Source organism: Gopherus evgoodei, chromosome 21 (genome assembly GCF_007399415.2).
Source record: "Gopherus evgoodei ecotype Sinaloan lineage chromosome 21, rGopEvg1_v1.p, whole genome shotgun sequence".
NCBI classification, from domain to species: domain Eukaryota; kingdom Metazoa; phylum Chordata; order Testudines; family Testudinidae; genus Gopherus; species Gopherus evgoodei.
In genome coordinates, this window is record NC_044342.1 from 7,107,888 (window position 1) to 7,127,306 (window position 19,419).

A 19,419-nucleotide genomic window follows, 5' to 3' on the forward strand; every position below is an offset into this window, starting at 1 on the left:
TTGGGAAATCCTTCCAATGAAGAAAATGGCAGAGCTCTCCAGCTCAAGGTCAAGTAGAATGCATAAGGAATTAATACTATGTTTGGCAGCTGAACATCACGAATAAAAACTTCATGCGAAGAGGCTCACCAATGCAATTTTTCCCCATGTCACATACAGGAATTATGAATGAAAACATTTAATATGATGGGAAGTTCATGCAGGATAATTAATACAAAATGGAAAAAAAAGCTCATCCAAGATAAATTCCATCCCTATAATTTCCTCTGTGAGAAAAAGTTTCTTCTCATCAGTTTCCTGATGGTTTTTTCATCTCAGCATTTCTCAGGGTGTAGATCATTGCATTCATCATTGGGGTGATTAGAGTGAAAAAGACTGAGGCCAACTTGTCCATGGGGAATTTCCGGAAGGGCCGAGCGTAGATGAAGGTGGAAGGTATGAATTGTAAACACACAAGTGTGATCTGGGTTCCACAGGTGGACAGAGCTTTGCGCTTCCCATCTGTGACGTGTTTCTTTATCTTGACTAGGATGATGGTGTATGAAATGAGCAGGATGATGAACATTACTATGACGAACATCCCACTGTTGGAGACCATCAGCAACTCAACCAAGTAGGTGTCAGTGCAGGCCAGTTTGATGACTTGTGGGACATCACAGTAGAAATTATCCAGGATGTTTGGACCACAAAATGGCAACTGGAGGACCAGTGCGATCTGAACAATTGAGTGAGCCAATCCACCCATCCATGCCCCTGCCACCAGACCCACACACACACCTCGGTTCATGATATTCAAGTAACGCAATGGTTTATAGATAGCTACATACCGATCAACTGCCATCAACACAAAAACTAAAATTGCAGCACTAGCGAAGAAGTGGAAGAAGAACATCTGGAGGATGCACTCATTGAATGAGATGGCTCTGTGCTGAGAGAGGAGACCCAACAGCAGTTTGGGAGCAGTGACTGATGAGTCGCTGACATCTAGGAAAGCCAAGTTGGCCAGCAGGAAGTACATGGGGGAGTGGAGCTGGTGCTCAGTTATCACTGTGATGATGATGGTAACATTTCCCAGCCAGGTTGTAAGGTACACTATGAAGAAGATGATGAAGAGGCATCGCTGAATCTCAGGACTCTGGGTGAGTCCCAAAAGGACAAATTCTGTCTTTGTGGAAGTGAGGTTCTGCTGTTCCATTTACTAGCCTCAAAACATTCCTACAGAGGCAACTGTAATAATTAATATGAAGAAGGTCTTATTACTCCCTCCTTAAATTACTAATGTTAAGTAAGTATTAACTCCTCTTAACTGAATTTGGTTTCGGAATTTTCTTAGCTCACTAAATTCAGTCAGCCTCAGTGGAGGGAAACCCTGCTTCAGCAGACCCTAGAGTCTACACCAGTGGTCATCCTCAGTTCTGAGGTAATTGGGAGTGAAGGAGAGCAGCCTACAATTCAAGCTCATGTCTAATTGCTGTCTCCATTTACCTTCCTGCAGTTCTGATGCTGCACATCTCCTAAGGCCCAGAGAGTCAGGGGTTGAGTTGAATGTAAGTTTCAGAGAGTGCTTTTAAGTTGGACTTCTCAGAGTCCAATGGTTCTCAAAATGCAGGTCACAAAGAAGTGTCAGGAGACCACGATGACCAAAATGCCCTTCCTATATTGACAAGTGGCAGGGAAGTCCCAGGTAGCTCCTGGTCTAGACTGAAGAGGAATTGGATTGAAAATGTTGAGAACCACTGATTTACGGGATTCACATACCCAACCTGTGGCCTTGATATGAGAGGTATTGAGCATCTGTAGCCCACATTAACAAAACAATGGTAGTTGTCCCCTTCTAGTGGCTACAAGAAGAGAAGGAATTAAATCTTATTCTCTTTAGCAGAAGTTGCATGTGTTCCCCACATCTGAAATAAATATAGTTACTGTAATTGAGATGTCCATGGATTCTGGTGCTTAATTTTAAATACCTCTATTTAAAAGCTGTGAACACCGAAATATTTCCATGAATCAATCGAGATATAAATATTGAAAACTACTGTGGGGTTATGGATGCTCAACTCTCATTAACATTTTCAAAAATCTCTAGAAGTAGTTGGCAAAAAAATGTTCCCAATAATGTTCCCAAGAAATTGTCAGTATTTCCAATTTTTCATGGTTAAATTTCTAAAGCAAGAAAATGAAAATGTTCACATCATTGGTAATCAAATCCCATTTTTCATTTAATTTGTAAATAAGGATTTGGTTTTTTTTAATTTCAAATTGAAATTTAACTTTTAACTTTAATTCTTTTTTATTGGTGGGGAGTCAAACATATTTGACATCTGTTGTTATAAAGAATACTATCAGGACCTGGCTCTTTATATCTAAAGACCTCAAAGTGTTTTACAAAGGAGGTTGGTATCATTATACCCATTCAACAAATGCAGAACCCAGGCACAGGCAGGTGAAGTGAGTTGTACAAGGTCCCCCAGACAGACATTGAAAAAGCCAGGAAAAGAACAGAGACCTCTGCAGTCCTGGTTCCATGCTCACTCCACTAGGCCATGATACTTTCAGTCTCGCACCATTCCCCAATTTTATCTCTTTTTTTCATTACTTCAAGATTTTCCTCTCCAAACACTGGGTTTGGAGGAAAGCATATGTTTCTACAGGAAATAGATTTTGCCAAAGAATGTCAGCCAGCCTGAAATGTCTCCTCCTTTATGGATAGGGCCATGTTACTATGTGAACATAGGAACGGCCATACTGGATCAGACAAAAAGTCCATTTAGCCCAGTATCCTGTCTTCCAACAGTGACCAATGCCAGGTGCCCCAGAGGGAATGAACAGTAGAAGTAATCATCAAGTGATCTACATGTGCTGCAGGGGTGATAACTCTGTGAGTAAAATACTGGCCTCAGACTTTGGAGATTTGGGTTAAGTTTTTGCCCTGCCATGGATACCTTCTGGGACCCTGGGTAACTCACATCTGCACTCGGTCTATGATTTTCAAGGAGTAAGAGAGTTAGGCATAGGGAATCTCATTCAGGTTTTATCCACAGATCAGGGCACTTCCCTGGGTATTTTCCAGTTTTCCCGCCCCTGCTCCAGAGATAAAACCTTTCAGATCAGAGCAGCACTGACCCGCTGCCATAGGAAACTCCTGGTCAGACAGAGCTAGTCATATAATTTTGGGTGGTAAAGGGTCTATGGATTGTTCTCCTTCTAACTCACTTAGGCTCCTGTAAGATCCAAGCCAGTATATGAACTCACCAGTGCCCACTTCCTCTCTGCAGTAACAATGCCTAATGCTAGTACCACACTGTAGATCTTATACAATAAGAATCATTACCTCACTCAACCTCTGTGCTGTTGATCTCAGAACCGGCCTCCTCCAAACAATTGAGAATGATCTGAGGAAGTCACATCTCACATCCGAACCTTGCTCTTCTTACTGGCTGGAGCAGGGGTCCTGGTTCCAAACAGGAGAGAGTGGTGGAAATCTATCCCTTATATCCCATCTGAGCCAGGCACCAAGACTGGTGCTAGGATCAAAGACTCACTGAAATCCCCCTGAGCTTTTTAGTAAGCCAGATCAAGAGAGTTGCTGCTTCAGAGATTTGAGAATTCAATCGCAAGGGAAATGATTAATAATTTCCTGGAGTTTTTCATTTTGTTTATGTTTCTTTTTAGCCACTCAAACTGGACAAGTTTTGGAAATTGAGTAGATGGACTGAGCCTGAGACAAAGAGGCTCTATGGGGCACAGTGGCTGCTTATGTTGACCGAGCTGTCAAAGTCTCTTCACTTCAATTTGGCTCCCACCAACGTAAGTGCCCCGCCACACTGATTTAATAACACCGCCTTCCTGAGTGTCATAGAGTCATGGGCAATGTAATTGATGCATTGTAGACACTTAAATGTCAACTGTTATTGGTGTCCCAGAGTTGTCCCACAACGTCCACCACTGACCATTCTAGTCACCATTGTGAATTCAGCTGCCCAGGGGTTCAGGAGGACAGGAAGCCCCTCCTCCCCTTTAAAGCTCTGGAAATTTTTGAAATTATTTTTTGCCTGATAAGGAGAGCCCACCTAGCAGCTTCCGGTTCCACTCCCATGGCACCGCTGAAGAAGGACCCTCTGCCGAAATGCCACAGGCAACAGAGCCAGTCATTGAGCTGCTCAATTGCCTGCCACTGTTTTCTGCGGCACGTCGGCAGAAGGTCCTTCTTTGGCAGCGCAACAGAAGCGGAACCAAAAACTCCCGGGCACCCCGTGGAGACCTCACGAAATGCTGCCCCCTGAATCCTGGCACCCTAGGGACCACCTAGGGTCGCCTAATGGAAGTGTCAGCCCTGCCTCAGTCATCTAACTCTGGGTTGAGCTCTTTTATAGCCCTTGTATCTGGCTGTTCAAATTCAGCAGACAGCCACTCCACCTCCACCCCAACAGAAACTTCTCCCCCTTCACTTCACAGATGTTATGAAGGACACAGGAGGCAGCTATAACCAGTGGGATATTTTTCTCACTGAGTTCCAATCTTGTAAAGTATCAGAGGGGTAGCCGTATCAGTCTGAATCTGTAAAAAGCGACAGAGTCCTGTGACACCTTATAGACTAACAGATGTATTGGAGCATAAGTTTTCATGGGTGAAGAGGGTATTCACCCATGAAAGCTTATGCTCCAATACATCTGTTAGTTTATGTGAAAGTAGAATGAATTATATTGTGAAAATAGAAAGGATTAAAGAAATGCTGTCTGTACCTTTAAGACAAACTGTTGGAATGCTGCAATCCAGGTGTCAGGAATACAGACATTAACATAGAACAATTGCACCGTTTGAGGGCAATTGGTGAAGTATTAGCCTTAAATCGATAACAGTTAGTAAGGAAATAGGATATGCATGCTGTGCCCCAGGTGAATTTTCCTGTTTTGCTTTCTTTGTCCCTTTGTCTAATTCCCGCTCTTTTATCTGTATAAATAAGACTGTTTGGGCCTTGCATGGCCGCTCACATATTCTGAATGTTATTGGCAGAGCGCTGTGCTAATAAAACAGAGTGGTCTGACAAATTGTGAGTCCTGATTCTAACTTTGACAATTTGGAGGTTCCACCGAGATGGCAACCGTCTTCACTGGGGCTGTGTGATTCCTGACTGTTTTTGTAGGATGACTGTGGCAGCCGGCACCTGGGCATTTGGCCCAAGCGGTCCTCCACTAGAGCGGAAAGGCGCACAGCCACAGTGAGGTCTACGCCATCGAACCTGTTGGTTCCCACTCTGTTCTGGTAGGGATCCCGGGATCTGACATCAGGAATCTGGTCAGGTAATTATTTCTGTGTTTTGTCCGGACTGAGGACTGTCCTGTCTCTGTGTCTATCTGTCCTCTTGTGGAGTGTTTGAGTCTGGGTGCCGTCTCTGTCTGGGGATCGGCCGACCAAGGGGTTCCTGTCCCCGCGGTCTGAGTGAGTGAAATCTGCACAATTGCAGCCGCACCACACCTTGGGTAAAACCCTTAGTGTGAAAGCAAGGGCAATTGAGGCAGTAGCCTGTGGGCTCCTTTTGTGTGTTGCAGCAGGCATCGCTCTGATGAACCTGAATTTCCTTCTTGTGTGATTGGTGTGTGAAAGTCCTCCTGTACTGGTAACCAGACGTCTAAGTCGGGACAGTTCCCTAAATGAACGCCGGCTCATTTTATGTATTTAGGATGGGTCCAGACTCCTGTAAAAAGGGTCAAGACTCCTGTAAATTTCTGGGAAAATGGTCTAGGCTAACTCAGGAGGATCCCAAAACTCAGTGGCCACTGTTAAAATCTTGGAACAAAGACTGAGTGGATGTCTTAAAGGACAAACTCGGCCAACCTAAAACTAAATTGGCTAAAGGAGAGGTTAATTGTTTCATGCAGTGGTGGGAAGAGGCAAATCATAGGTGGACAAAATCAAAACTGGCCTCTCTCACTTATTCAAATAATAAGTTAAAAGCTTTATTAAAAGCCTCCTCTCCCACCACTAGACCGAGCGCTCCCCTTTACCCCGTTCTCCAAACCCCGGATCGATCCAAACCCCTTCATACTCCCATCTCATTGTAAAAAGGACAAACAGTCCCTTGTTCTGTTCCCCTTTGTTGTCTGCCTCAGAAACTGATTCTTTATAGTGTCCCACTACCAATTCAGCAAGGCTGGGGGCGGGGGGGCTCCTCAACTAGCCCCCACCCTTTCTGGTCCCTTTCCTTGAACATTTCAATCAAAATTGTGAAATGACCACAATATCATTCACAAACGGTTCATTGAAAAAAGCAGGATCGGGCCCAGACAAGCAGGCAAGCAACAAAAAAGAAACAGGTTGAAAGCCCTAAGGGAATAGTGTCAGAAGTAAAAAAAAGTAGTAAGTGCAGGCATGAACCCCTGGAACAATACTTAAAAGGGTGAAATCTAAGGTGATAAAGGTGTCATTTTGAAACATAAACAAGTGATTTAAGAAAAGAGTGAAAAATTAACTATAGAGGCTGGAGAGAATTAAGCAGTTAAACTTTGTGGAAAATGTTAAAAAGGACCATGTTAAAGAGAGAGAATTCTTGGTTTCTTTGCAGACATTCTGAAGGGAAAATGGGCCCTTTTCCAGAAGAGTGCCTGTAAATAATCCATATATATATACAGCTATGTAAAAACAAAACAGTGTAAAGGAATGTTAAGGAAAAGAAAATGTGTATGTATCTATGTCTGTGAAAATATGTAAAGTTCTAAGAATCTAAACCAGCACATCTGGTTTGTAAAACTACTGTTTTGTAGGTGTAAGATAAATTGATTTTGTTTTTGTTTTTAATGCCACTAAAAATTCATTTGACTCTTTAATTCAAAGTTGCAAAACTGACAGACCTTTTTTGCAAGACACAGGTAATTAGTGTTGTTTGGCTTTGGGATTTAGCATTTAACCCTTAAGGGGTAACTTGATTCTTTACAAAAATTAAAATGTTTTTAAATAAAGACCAAGTCATGGCTGCAATAGGGCAGTCAAAATCAGGAGAATAGGTAAAGATTCTGGAGTCTGTTTGTTTGTTTTGTTTTTTTGTAACAATAGCAGATAAGAGTTGTAGTGAAAGAATAAGAAGTTAACAGTGACCCTCTGAAGCAACAGCAGAGGTGAGGTGCACAAAACAAAAAGAAGCAATGTTAAAAACACTGAGCCTTAAAATGACTATGTGTAATCAGACTGTCACTTTAATAAAAGTACATGAAAACTCTGAAAAAAACAAAACAAAGTTATACCTTATGTAAAAATTAATATGGCTAATGTTTTTGAAAAGTTATAGTATAGAAAGAATGTGCATTTTCCGTAGGACATGTGCAGTGTATATTGTAAAAAAGGGATGTAAAAAAAAAAATGCAAATGAAACATGCTGCTGAATTAAAATCCTATTAGGGCTCCAAAAAGAGCCGCAATAGGCTGTGTTTTCTTTTTCAGATCCCTGTGTGTTAAAACAGAGTCGCTGAGCTCTGCTGATGGCTTTGAATCCAAAAGCCTAGCCTGTGTTGATGCAAATTACCTAACTGATAAACAAAGGTGAAAACTGCCAGCACAAACGAAGCTGCAAATAAAGAACATACCTGGTCAGCAAACAAACTGCCTACATAAAAGGCATGGTATAACAAGATACCTTTAATAAATTTGATGCTAATGTTACTGTTAATATTAAACATTAAAATAACTTTAATGTTAGTGAGTACCCCTGTAACAACTTGTAGTGTGTATGATTTTTGGAAAAATCCTTTAAAGTAATATGGTAATGATGCTTCTCAGCTATTACCTGTGAATAAACTTAAAGCTTAACACAGCAGGGAAAACATTGTTCTGCTATAGAAAAGGCAAAACTTGAGGTACACCACCTCATGAATTTAATAACTAAACAGTGAAATAATTTTTGCATAACCCTTAAAATGTAGAAGCCATTAAAACCTGGCCTGCCTATTAAAAAAAAAAAAAAAAAAACACACACAGGAAAATATGGGAGTAATTCCTCTGTTTTGCCTGCAGTCAGGAAGGGTATTTGTAAAAGAATGGAATCTTTAAGCAATAATCAATGCCACCCCAAAAGGGGCAGAAAAATGTTCTTTTTGTCTTTCAGATAATCCAAAGTAATGTATAATGGACTATGTGTATGTGTTAATTCTTGGGAAAAAGTGTTTAAAAAGTGCTAGCAACCCACCAGAAGACAAATGTAAATGTAATGTAAGTACTGTGTTTACCAATAATCACATTTACTATTTGCCACAACAACAACAACAAAAGAGTCTCCGCTTACTGTAAGCACTGATTTAGCTGAGTTCTCTATCAACCTTGGCATTAAATGGCAAACAGTTACCAATCATCTGTTAAAAGGTAAAAAGGTAAGATGGCTCCTAAAAAAATAAAAACAAAAATGTGGAAAACTGAACTATTCATATTATACACGCAAATGGGGACATGTTAAAAATTGCCACTGCATAAAAGAATAACAGCTTACCATTGGTATAACATTTTCTGGATGGTCTCCCACAACTACTGGCATACTAATATTACTACCCTAATTGTTTTTGGTTTTACATTGTATGTGTTTAATTGAAATGTTTAAAATGTGCTGGTGGATAAAACAAATGTATGTAAAGCTAAAGCCACAGGCCCAAATCACCTCCCAGTATTTTCTATTACATGGACTAAATAAGAAGTGACACTGGCGATTAATAATCTTAGTGTCAAAAGGGGGATATGTAGGAGCAGGATTTTATAATGTCCCATAAGAATTACAGTATAATTTGATTTCATCCTGCTAGCCCTCTTTTTTAAATACCAGAAAGAAATGACCCCCTGGGACAATAGGATTCTGTTTTCCCATATGCATTACAAATTGGGCCCTCTCTAACTCTTTGTTTTAAGATTTAGGTAGTAAGAGACAGGATTCTCTATTGTGTCTGTGTTAAGTAAATTAGAGAAACATTGAAGGCCTGGGTCTCAATGTAAATTGTCTTAGTTATCAATTGTAAAACTTAGCAAGGTTTAATTTGCAATGTTTTTTTTGTTCAATATAAAATACTACTGTTTGTATTCTCAAATCTATTTGTGTGAATGAGGAATGTATGCATCAGGAAAAGATAAGGTGTGAAGGCCATTGTTACAGCCAGAGTCAAGGGACGGCTGTTAAACTGTCTGGCATCTCAGAGTGGATACATGCTTCGCAGTGCAAGAATGCACAGACCCCAGTGAACCAACCACCACCTCAGGACCACGCAGAGTCAATTTTTTTGACTCCAGAAGAAGACGTAGAGGAACAGCCTGCAATACCTTACAATCTACGCTCTCGTAAGGGTTGCCAGAAGCAGATGACTACATAAAGCAAGGCCCAAGAAGAAGCAGTAGTGAGCCGAGCGCCTGCTGCCTGGTGGACATAAAACTGTGAGTGCAGTTCCCTCAGTTGAGGTTGTCAGAACCAGAAGGGCCTTGCCTCCAACATGCAGCTCTGGTAGCGCCTGTTCTTCAGCTGCTGGTATCTTAAGGTCTGGGGTGCACACAATGACAATTCTTTTATCCAGCAGCAAGTGTGGATAGCTCAGACCCTTATTATTTCTAAATGCTGGGTCTGCAGCCACATCCCAGCCCACTCTCAAACTGGTGTTCCTGTCCTGGCTATCCCACTCAATTACCCAGACCTCACTGGAGGACCTTGTCTGTTTAACACAATATGGTACAGTAATGACACCTGGGAAGAGGCTATTGGCAGTTCCTTTACCCCACTTGGGGGAGCAATACACCAGGCAAAAAGGCTCCTAAGTAGTTAAATAATGGCAAATAAAACCAGAGAAAGTTTAAGAGCCCTGGCCAGGGAAACAGAGGCGATCGGACAGGTGGCCCTCCAGAACCGTCAGGCATTGGACATAGTGCTCGCGGCCAAAGGAGGGACCTGTGCTCTCACTGGAAAACAATGTTGTATGTTTATACAATACCAATAAGGTAATAGATCGCTATAGCCACTTAGAACAAATCGCATATCTTCCTCATGAAGAGCTGAGTTCTTTATGGAAGTGGCTAAGTAACCTGTTCAATTTCTCTGGCATAGGAAACTGGTTGTTTCAGGGAGCCCTAACTATCCTGTTTGAAATCTTAGTGATTTTTGTATGCTTTCAGTTAATCTGTTGTATCCAGAATTGTGTCACCCAGATGGCTGCCCCAAAACAGAGTGCTAATATAATGATTTTGAATATCGCTGATGAACTAAGAGATAAGGAATGGTTAATTTGTGGAACTCAGTAAGGGTTGGTCATGGCGTACGCCTGACCAAAAGGAGGGATTGTGAAAGTAGAATGAATTATATTGTGAAAATAGAAAGGATTAAAGAAATGCTGTCTGTACCTTTAAGACAAACTGTTGGAATGCTGCAATCCAGGTGTCAGGAATACAGACATTAACATAGAACAATTGCACCGTTTGAGGGCAATTGGTGAAGTATTAGCCTTAAATCGATAACAGTTAGTAAGGAAATAGGATATGCATGCTGTGCCCCAGGTGAATTTTCCTGTTTTGCTTTCTTTGTCCCTTTGTCTAATTCCCGCTCTTTTATCTGTATAAATAAGACTGTTTGGGCCTTGCATGGCCGCTCACATATTCTGAATGTTATTGGCAGAGCGCTGTGCTAATAAAACAGAGTGGTCTGACAAATTGTGAGTCCTGATTCTAACTTTGACATTTATAAGGTGCCACAGGACTATTTGTCACTTTTTACCAATCTTGTAAGTAAACAACATCAGTGTCCCTTCAGATGACCAAGGGTCCATTCATCTGTCTTTCTATGCCTGTAGCTGAAGCAGTTCTTGGTGCTGTTAAGGTGGCTGGTGTATGGCTTCATGAGCCATGGAAGCAAGGGGTGTTGCCCAGGATGACTATTGGCATTTCAACATTCCCAATGACAATCAGCTGCTCAGGTTAGAAAGTCTCTGCTTGCACCTTTTTGAACTGGGCTGTGTTCTTAAATATGTGAGCATCATGCACCTTCTCTGACTAGCCAACACTGATGTTGGTGAAGCACCCCTGATGACCCACCAGCACTTGCATAGCCATAGAAAAGTAACCCTTTCTGTTGATGTACTCTGTGACAGGGTGGTCTGATGCTAAAATAGGGACACGGGCCATCTATGGACCCACAGCAGTTTAGGAATGTCTGCAAATCCATCTACTATGTCCTGCACATTGCCTAGAGTCACAGTCCTGCATAGCATGAGTCAATTAATGGCCCTGTACAGTTGCATGACAGCAGCCCCTGAAATGGATTTCCTGACTCCAAAATTATTCCTGAGTGACCTGTGTTGCATGTTTCCACAGTGCAATCACCATTCACTTCTCCGATCAGCACGGCTTCATTTTGGTATCCTTGTGCTGAAGGGCTGAGGCGAGTTTGGTACACAGATCCAGGAATGTGGTCTTGCATATCCAAAAGCTCTGCAGCTGCTGCTCATCTTCACAAACCTGCCTGACATTGATCCCACCAGTCAGTGCTTGTTTCTCAAGCCCAGAAGCACTGCTCTACAACTCCAACAGAAACCTTGAATTGTTTCTAAGTCCCACAGCAAGTTAGCCCCTAAGGAATCATTATGTTCTCCATGGTTCCTCTTGCAGCTCCACAAATACTGAAGGATCAGGTGCCCCGAACTCACGATGCTCATAACAATAGTGCAGATCTGTGCAGTCTCCATGCTTCTGTCAGAGACGGTGGACAGCGAGGAAGGATATGCACATTTATGGGACTTTGAAAAGAAGGTGTAAAATATTATGGGCTGCAGATGAAATTATGAGACAGAGAACATTGCATTATAGGAAGTTGACACTATGCTCCCAGTCATCCTGCAAAACTTGTTTCAGCTTCACCAAGCATTGCAAGAACTTCCCAAAAGATCTTGTGCTGGAAGGCAATGAGTTGCATGCTGTACTGCTCTCTGAATTATTACAAGTGCTCCTGGTGAGGATGCACACCACTGACACAAGGAGTGTAGTGTGCACATGCACAAGTGATTTAATAGCTGTGGCAGCTGTGTGCCAATGTAACTTACGTTGACATAAATTTATAGTGTAGACATAGCCTAAGAAACATCGTCCTTTAGACAGCAAGGCTAGAAGAAGGATGAAAGGAAAGGGCTCCTCTGCACACCCATCTGCTGCACTGGGGGCTCTGAGAGGTGTAACAGGGCCAGTTCATCTGAATAGGATGGTCTCTACTGAATGAGAACACCCTATGGAGATGATACAGCCTGGGACAATAGCTTTAAGATGTGGAAACAGCTCCATTCATCTCAGTGGCTGTTCTCTGCCCCACTCCTGAGTGTTTCAGAGTCTCTGATAGGTAGGAAGTTTCCCTGTTCTCAGCTCCCCATCCAAAAAAAGAACAGGACTTCTCCAGATCCTGACCGCAAGGGGAGTAGGGAGAGGGCCTCCCCTCCCAGATATGGACACAGACCCAGGAAGGGAGAATACTGAACTGATGGTTGCCCCAACTGCTATTCTCACCCAGTCCTCCTGACACTCACCTCCTCCTCCCCCTGCCTAGTGTCACACTCCTCCATTCCCCAAATCCCATGCCTCCCTCACCAGACCTCCCAACCTCTCTCCTATCTTGCATCTCCATTTGTCTCCCTCCGCATAAACCCCATCTCTCACTGTAGTCCAAACCTCTTCCTGCTGGTTCCCCCACTCCTCTGTCCTCCAATTACCATTCTCCTTCCAGGAAAGAATTGCATGTCTATTTTTTTACATCCAAAGAATGTGATTACAGCCCCCAAAATGAAACAACCACCCAGAACTCACAAATTCACAGCCAGCAATCTCAGTGAGGTCTGTGATTCCTCCAGTCATTAGTAACTCTCAGTTTAACAGTACGAGGCAGCAGAACAAAACCATTTTGGGTGGGGTGTAACTTGTCACCCCATGGTCACATGACCCAAATCTGGAACATTAACAGGACCTTGTGCCCCAATGAGACACACTGAATTTCAGATCAAACCATTTAACCATTTGAATTTTCGGAGCACTTAAAAGAGTTGTGGTTTAAAACATTTCAAATGGGGCTTATGGAAACCATCTATCTGTGTTTCTGTATTGGCGTGTACACACTGTAAAAGAGAACAACTTCTTAAATACTATTCTCAGTTTGGGTTCCTTAAAGATTTAGTAGGTGCCATGCGCTATCCCTGGTTAAAAGTCGGCAGACAGAGATCATTTTGACCTTCAACACATCAAAAATTTGATCCCCAGGTCTATGAAAAAATAAATAAATATAATAAAATAAGGCCATTTTCTAAGGACTTATATATCCGGAAACTCTGGCTCAACTGACCCCAAATTTGGGTTGCTAACTTACCCTGCACTATCCAGAGGAACATCATATTTCGTAAGAATGTAACTAAACTGCTACCCCACTACAGCATTTTGTTATTGGCTGGGTACAGATTTCTGTCTATTAACCATGATCCTGGAATCTTCCATGAGGTTTAATATGGGCTAGTGGTGTTAAGAAATAAGAATCACAGATGAAAAGATAGACAGCGTTAGGTATTACAGGAAAGATATTTAGCTCATGTAAATTACCATAACTCCATAGCACTAAACTAATTCATCCCATCTTTGGAAATGGCATAATTGACTATGTGGGGTTATGTCTGGTTACAGCAGCTGGAAATCTGGTCCCATTGATTTCAGTGGAACTGCAACAATTTACAAAAGGGAGAGAACTGACCCATTTAATCCAATGGAGCTATGGATGCTTTATACCAGCTGGAGGTATGGACCCATTGACTCCGATGGAGCTACACTGGTTAACATCAGCTTTTGGTCCTTTATAGATATTCAATCTCTCTGAGATAACTACAACCCATATGAATTAAATGTTTTTAAAATGTCATGAACCATTGAACCTGCAGCCTAATGGTGTTTTGATTTAGTGTTATCTGAGTAAAGGGAAAAATAGTAATTGCTGAGAAAGAAAGAAAGAAAGAAAGAAAGAAAGAAAGAAAGAAAGAAAGAAAGAAAGAAAGAAAGAAAGAAAGATCGGGATATTCATCCCAGTAGAAGTTGAAAATCAGATACGAAAAATCTCTGCAACACTGAATTCCTCCAACATTCTGACTCAGTGGGACTGAATCACTGCACAGCCATTAACAGTTCCACTCTTGTAATTAATCTCATGCACGAAAAGCCATGGAAGGACAGATGGGTTAAGAACTTTTGACTCAACTTTGGCAAAGTTTATGGATCTGAAACTGTGTAACGGACTGGATTCCAAGCAGGTGTAAATCAGCCACAGCTCCGTGGAAGTCAATGGGACAGATCCCCAGGTCATTTAAATCATTTTAATTTCACTGAAATCCAAAAACTGGATCCTGCATTGGCATAAATATCCCTAGCTACTCTGGAATCAGTTGAACTGTGTCAGTTTACACAAGCTCAAGATATGGCCCTTAGTTTTCAGTCTTTGACTCTGGTTACCTATTATAGTGTGTCTGCACTGCAATTAAAAATCTGCCACTGGCAAACGCCAGCTGATTTGAGCTCACTGGGCTCAGGCTAACAAGTTTTTAATTGCAGTGTAGGCCTCTGGGCTCGGGCAGGAGCCTGGGCTCCAGGACCCTGCGAGATGGGGCAAACAGATAGGTCTATTACTTGTCCTAACAATCTCATTTTGTCATAATGATATATATCTGGATAGATAGATAGATTCTCTGTTTGAAACTCTTCCAGGAGTCTGCTGCGTTACCTGGGAGATTGAATTATTTGGGGGCTTTTAGATGCTCCATCTCCATGATGACTCCTTTATTTCTTCATCACAGTCCTCTTTTCTCTGTCCTCTCTTCTACCTCACTCTGGTACCATGTGTTGTGAATTCATAAGGAGGAGAAACATTCTGGAGTCTACAGTGTAACGCATTATTAGAACTAAAACATGTTCCAAAAGCTAAAGGAGAGTCCAGAGCTCTGAGTTGTGTGTCTGGCAAAGGTGACACTAGAATGCTAGTCCCAGTTCAGTGCTCTGCTCTTAAAGACACAGAACATACTCCTAACACATACTAGCCCTGGGCATCCACTTCCCCATCATGTCTACCCTGAAAGGACTGTATGCAGCCCTCTACCTTTAACACCATGTTCTTAGTAACCCCTATGAAGCCCTGTCCTGTCACACCCTGTGAATTATCATTACTTCATAATGTGCTCTCAGTTACTCCTGTGCATGCCTGTTGACTTCAGGGCTTTGACACAGATGTCCCTGGTGAGAACTTTGTTTGTGACCTTGCTGATGATATTCCAGCAACGAATAACATCTGTGCCCACCAGAGAGAAGACCTTCACTGAACCATCGTATTTTAGCCCCGCCGAGGACCTGGCCAATTGACTACACTGGAATGATGCTGATTTACACCAGCTGGGGATCAGTCTCATTGATCACAGTTTAGCTATGCTAATTTACATTAGCTCATTGATCTATGGCATCTGAGAATCTGATTCTTTATCATCAGCAGAGTGATTCCAATCTATAGCAGTGGTAGAGCTGTCCCATTAGTGTCAACAGAGCTGTACAAATTTACTCTAGCAGAGTATCTGGCCCTATGGAGTATAATGGAGCTACACTGATTTATAATTACTGGGGAACTGGCTCATTGACTCTAATGAAGCTGTGCTAATTAACTTAACACCAACTTTCCTATGAGTTTCAAGGAAGCTACACTGATTTATGTTGTCAAGTATCATCAGTGTGGTGCTCTGCTCCACCCCATGTTGATATCAGTTGGCTGCACGTGTTCCCCCTGTGTGCTTCCCCGGCTCTGCAGGTCGCTGGCACACCAGACCCAGAGAGAACCCCAATGACCACAGACTCTGCTAAGGTACGAAGGCACCCGGCCAGGTTTATTGCCAAATAAAACAGTCTCTAGCTCCCCGGATCAGATGTCTACAATTCTGCTAGTACATATGTGCTCCCTGACAATGGACTGGCTTAGTCAATGGTGGGATTTACCAGTGCCCCCCTAGGACAGAAAAAGACAACAATTCAGGGATGCATTCTTATACAAAGATACAAAAAAGTGTCTTGATGTATTGAGGTACAACCCTTCTGTGTAGCAAGGTGCCACCTCTCACCTTGTACATGTTGGTTCGATTAAAACAACCTCATTCATCATCATAAAGAATAAGGAGTACTTGTGGCACCTTAGAAATTCACAAATTTATTTGAGCATAAGCTTTCTTCAATGGCTGCATGTAGTGGAAAATACAGTAGGAAGATATATATATATATACACACAGAGAACATGAAAAAAGGGGTGGATCCATGGCGCCATCCACTCCACCTTCTCCCCCGCCCTGCACACACACACAACGTAGTTTCTGTGGGTGGAGGATGAAAGAACCCCACACGGCAAACCCTGGAATTGACCCAAAAGAGTGGAAAAGACTCCCCTGTAGTCCCACCCTCCCCCAGTAGAGGAAGTAGAGGATGCAGAGTGGTAAACCTGGCAGTTGGAGAAGGATGGGAACATTCTTCCATCAACCTAGCTACCATTACTCGGGGAGGTGGAGTTACAACAGTGACAGACAAACCCCTTCCATCGCTGTGGTATCTCCTAGGTAGTGTCTACACAGTACATTATGGCAGCATAGCTGAGCTCTTACCATTAAGCTCCCTTGAGACAAAACTCCCCAAATGCAGATGGCCACCACAATGCATCACTTAAGAGCCAAATCCAATGGTCAACAGGTGTCTTTCTATTGACTTTAGTGAGTACTGGGTCAAACTCTAAAGGCCAGTTTTTCAAAAGTATTTAGGTGTCTACAGATGAAGGATATGCACCTAATGGGATTTACAAAGGTTCCTAAGGAGGTTAGACACCACATTATTTCAATTAAATGAGAGCTAGGTGCTAGGCACTGTTGAAAATCTCTCTAGGCACCTATGTGATCATTAGACACCTACATACCTTTAAAAATTAGGGTCCTTAAGCAGTTAAAATGCAGATAGGCAATTAATGGGATTTTTCATAATCATTCAGGTGACTATATCCCACCTCACTAAAAACTTTTTTGTATATTTGAATGCATTTCAAAATCTGGTCCTAGATCTGGTTAGGGTCTTTGAAAATCCTACAAGGAGTAACCTGGGCACTGACTTTCCATTTGATTGTTCAAATTCCTTAGCTGGCTTTGAAAATATTCAATTTGACCCTTAAAACCATATATTACTTGAACAAGTTTATTAGGACCTCAGGCTCTCTCCCTTCAGGTTCAAAGGAAAGGAAAAATAATTTGGTTTAATTTCAGTTGTTGGATGGGTGTGAGGGCGCTGGGTGGTGGTAGTGGCTAGTGATATACTGGAGGTCCACCTAGATGATTTGATAGTCCCTTCTGGCCTTAAATGCTATGCTGCTTGCTTATGTTGCTAATTTGTTTTTTAGACCATCAAATAGTTTGTTTTTGTCCTGAAGAGACAAACAATAAATAACACTGGTCTACAATTTTTGAGAAGTCATCTGCTTCAGAGATAAAATGTGATATTTATTATGGATTTTGATGTGCTGAATTCAAATATGACAATTAAAACAACTGATTGGCTACTGTTTCTAAGATATTTAAATTTTTACATTTTATGACTATGTATATTGTGTAGATAGTAGAGTTTTAATCATAAATTGTAAACCTAGGTCTTTTCATGTGTTCATGGTTGCTTTACATGATAACATTTCACCTGTCCTGTTTATGTAACACTTTAAAAATCAGCAAAAAAGTTATATAAATAAAATTTATTATGAAACAAAAGGCAAAAAACTATTATGTACATAATTTAGTCCTATTCAGTGTCTACTCAGTGCTTCTTGGCTTGTCTCTTTTATTCATTAAATGGAGCATCTCTTGTCACTGTCCAGCAATAGTCTGCAAGCATTGATGGGCTCCATTTGCCCTGATAGCCTGCCAGGAGATTCCACTGCTGTAGTCTGGAACCCAACAGCTCTGCCTTACTCTTGGTTAGTTCCAAATCCCTGACAAGGTCATTCAGTTCACCTTGTGTTATGAGGTGTGGTTCAGAGGAGGAGGATGGGAGAAAATGTGGGTCCTGTGACATTGATGGTTCAGGATCAGAAGTTTCATCCTCTTCCACTTCCTCATCTGACTCAAGTGAGAATGATTCTGGTGCATCATGAACTGGCAGTCCTTCTCCGTGGGGTACTGGGCGTATAGCTGATGGAATGTTTGGATAATGCACAGTCCATTTTTTCTTCTTTGACACACCTTTCCCAACTGGAGGCACCATGAAAAAGTAACAATTGCTGGTATGATCTGTTGGCTCTCTCCAAATTATTGGCACTGCAAAAGGCATAGATTTCCTTTTCCTGTTCAACCACTGGTGAAGATTTGTGCACAAGTGTTGCAGCATATGTGTGGGGCCCACCTCTTGTCCTGATCTCCAATTTGGCTGCCAAAAGAAAGGTGATAGGCTTTCTTAACCATAGTGGTTAGACTGCGCTTTTGTGATGCAAAAGTCACTTCACCACAAACATAGCAGAAGTTATCTGCACTGTTCACACAAGTACGAGGCATCTCTGCTCACTTTGGCTAAACAGAAATGTGTCCCTTTGCAAAATCAAACACTGACAAATAAGAGAGCATGACACTGTATGATTTCTAGAGCTGATGTAGGGCAATTTGTTCAGCAAAGTGATGTAAGCTTCGTTATGAGTGCATCATCCATGACTTCTAGGAATAAAATGATGCAATTCATATCATGTATGACGCAATACCAGCTTCAGATTGCATCATTCATAGTTTTGCCTCAAAAGCAAGTACTGTCCAAACCCAGTCATAGATTTATTCATAGATCTAGACAAAGATGTATTTTAGTCATTTCTGGTTTAAATTGAGATCCCTTCCCTTTATAACTCACTTATCCTCTGCCATTCCCAAGTCAAGGGTCGTATATACTGACCCAATAGCATATCTTGAAAACTAGAGCCAATCAACAATTTTAAGCATCATTTTCGTTCTCAGTGACCCAGAATTAGTAAAGTTGGACTACATTTATTTCAGAAGCATTTTGGCTGTAGAGCAGTATAATTGTACTTGATCAAGTTACTTTTTATTTACAGAACATTTCAACTGCCTTTGAGTGATAATTTTTTTCCTTACAGAGAGAAATACTTGAATTATTTTATTGTCAATTACAAACAAACAAACAAACAAACAAACAAACAAACAAACAACAAACAAACATTTCTTTCTTTCTTTCTTTCTTTCTTTCTTTCTTTCTTTCTTTCTTTCTTTCTTTCTTCTACATTATTGCTCCATAACTATACATGGAAATTTATAGCAAACTTAACAGAATGAAATAGTTCTCTGGGCAGTTTATGATCTATAGCTCAATTAAACACAGAACAAAAAAAAAAATAAATATGGA

At 41.6% G+C, this 19,419-nt stretch overlaps 1 protein-coding gene across 1 annotated transcript; it reads right to left on the reverse strand.

Moving 5' to 3' along the window:
- Positions 1–289: 289 nt before the first annotated feature.
- LOC115638209 (olfactory receptor 4D9-like) lies at positions 290–1,195 on the reverse strand. Its single transcript, XM_030539783.1, has one exon. It carries the CDS (start codon positions 1,193–1,195, stop codon positions 290–292), a length of 906 nt encoding a protein of 301 aa, XP_030395643.1.
- Between the last annotated feature and the right edge of the window lie 18,224 nt (positions 1,196–19,419).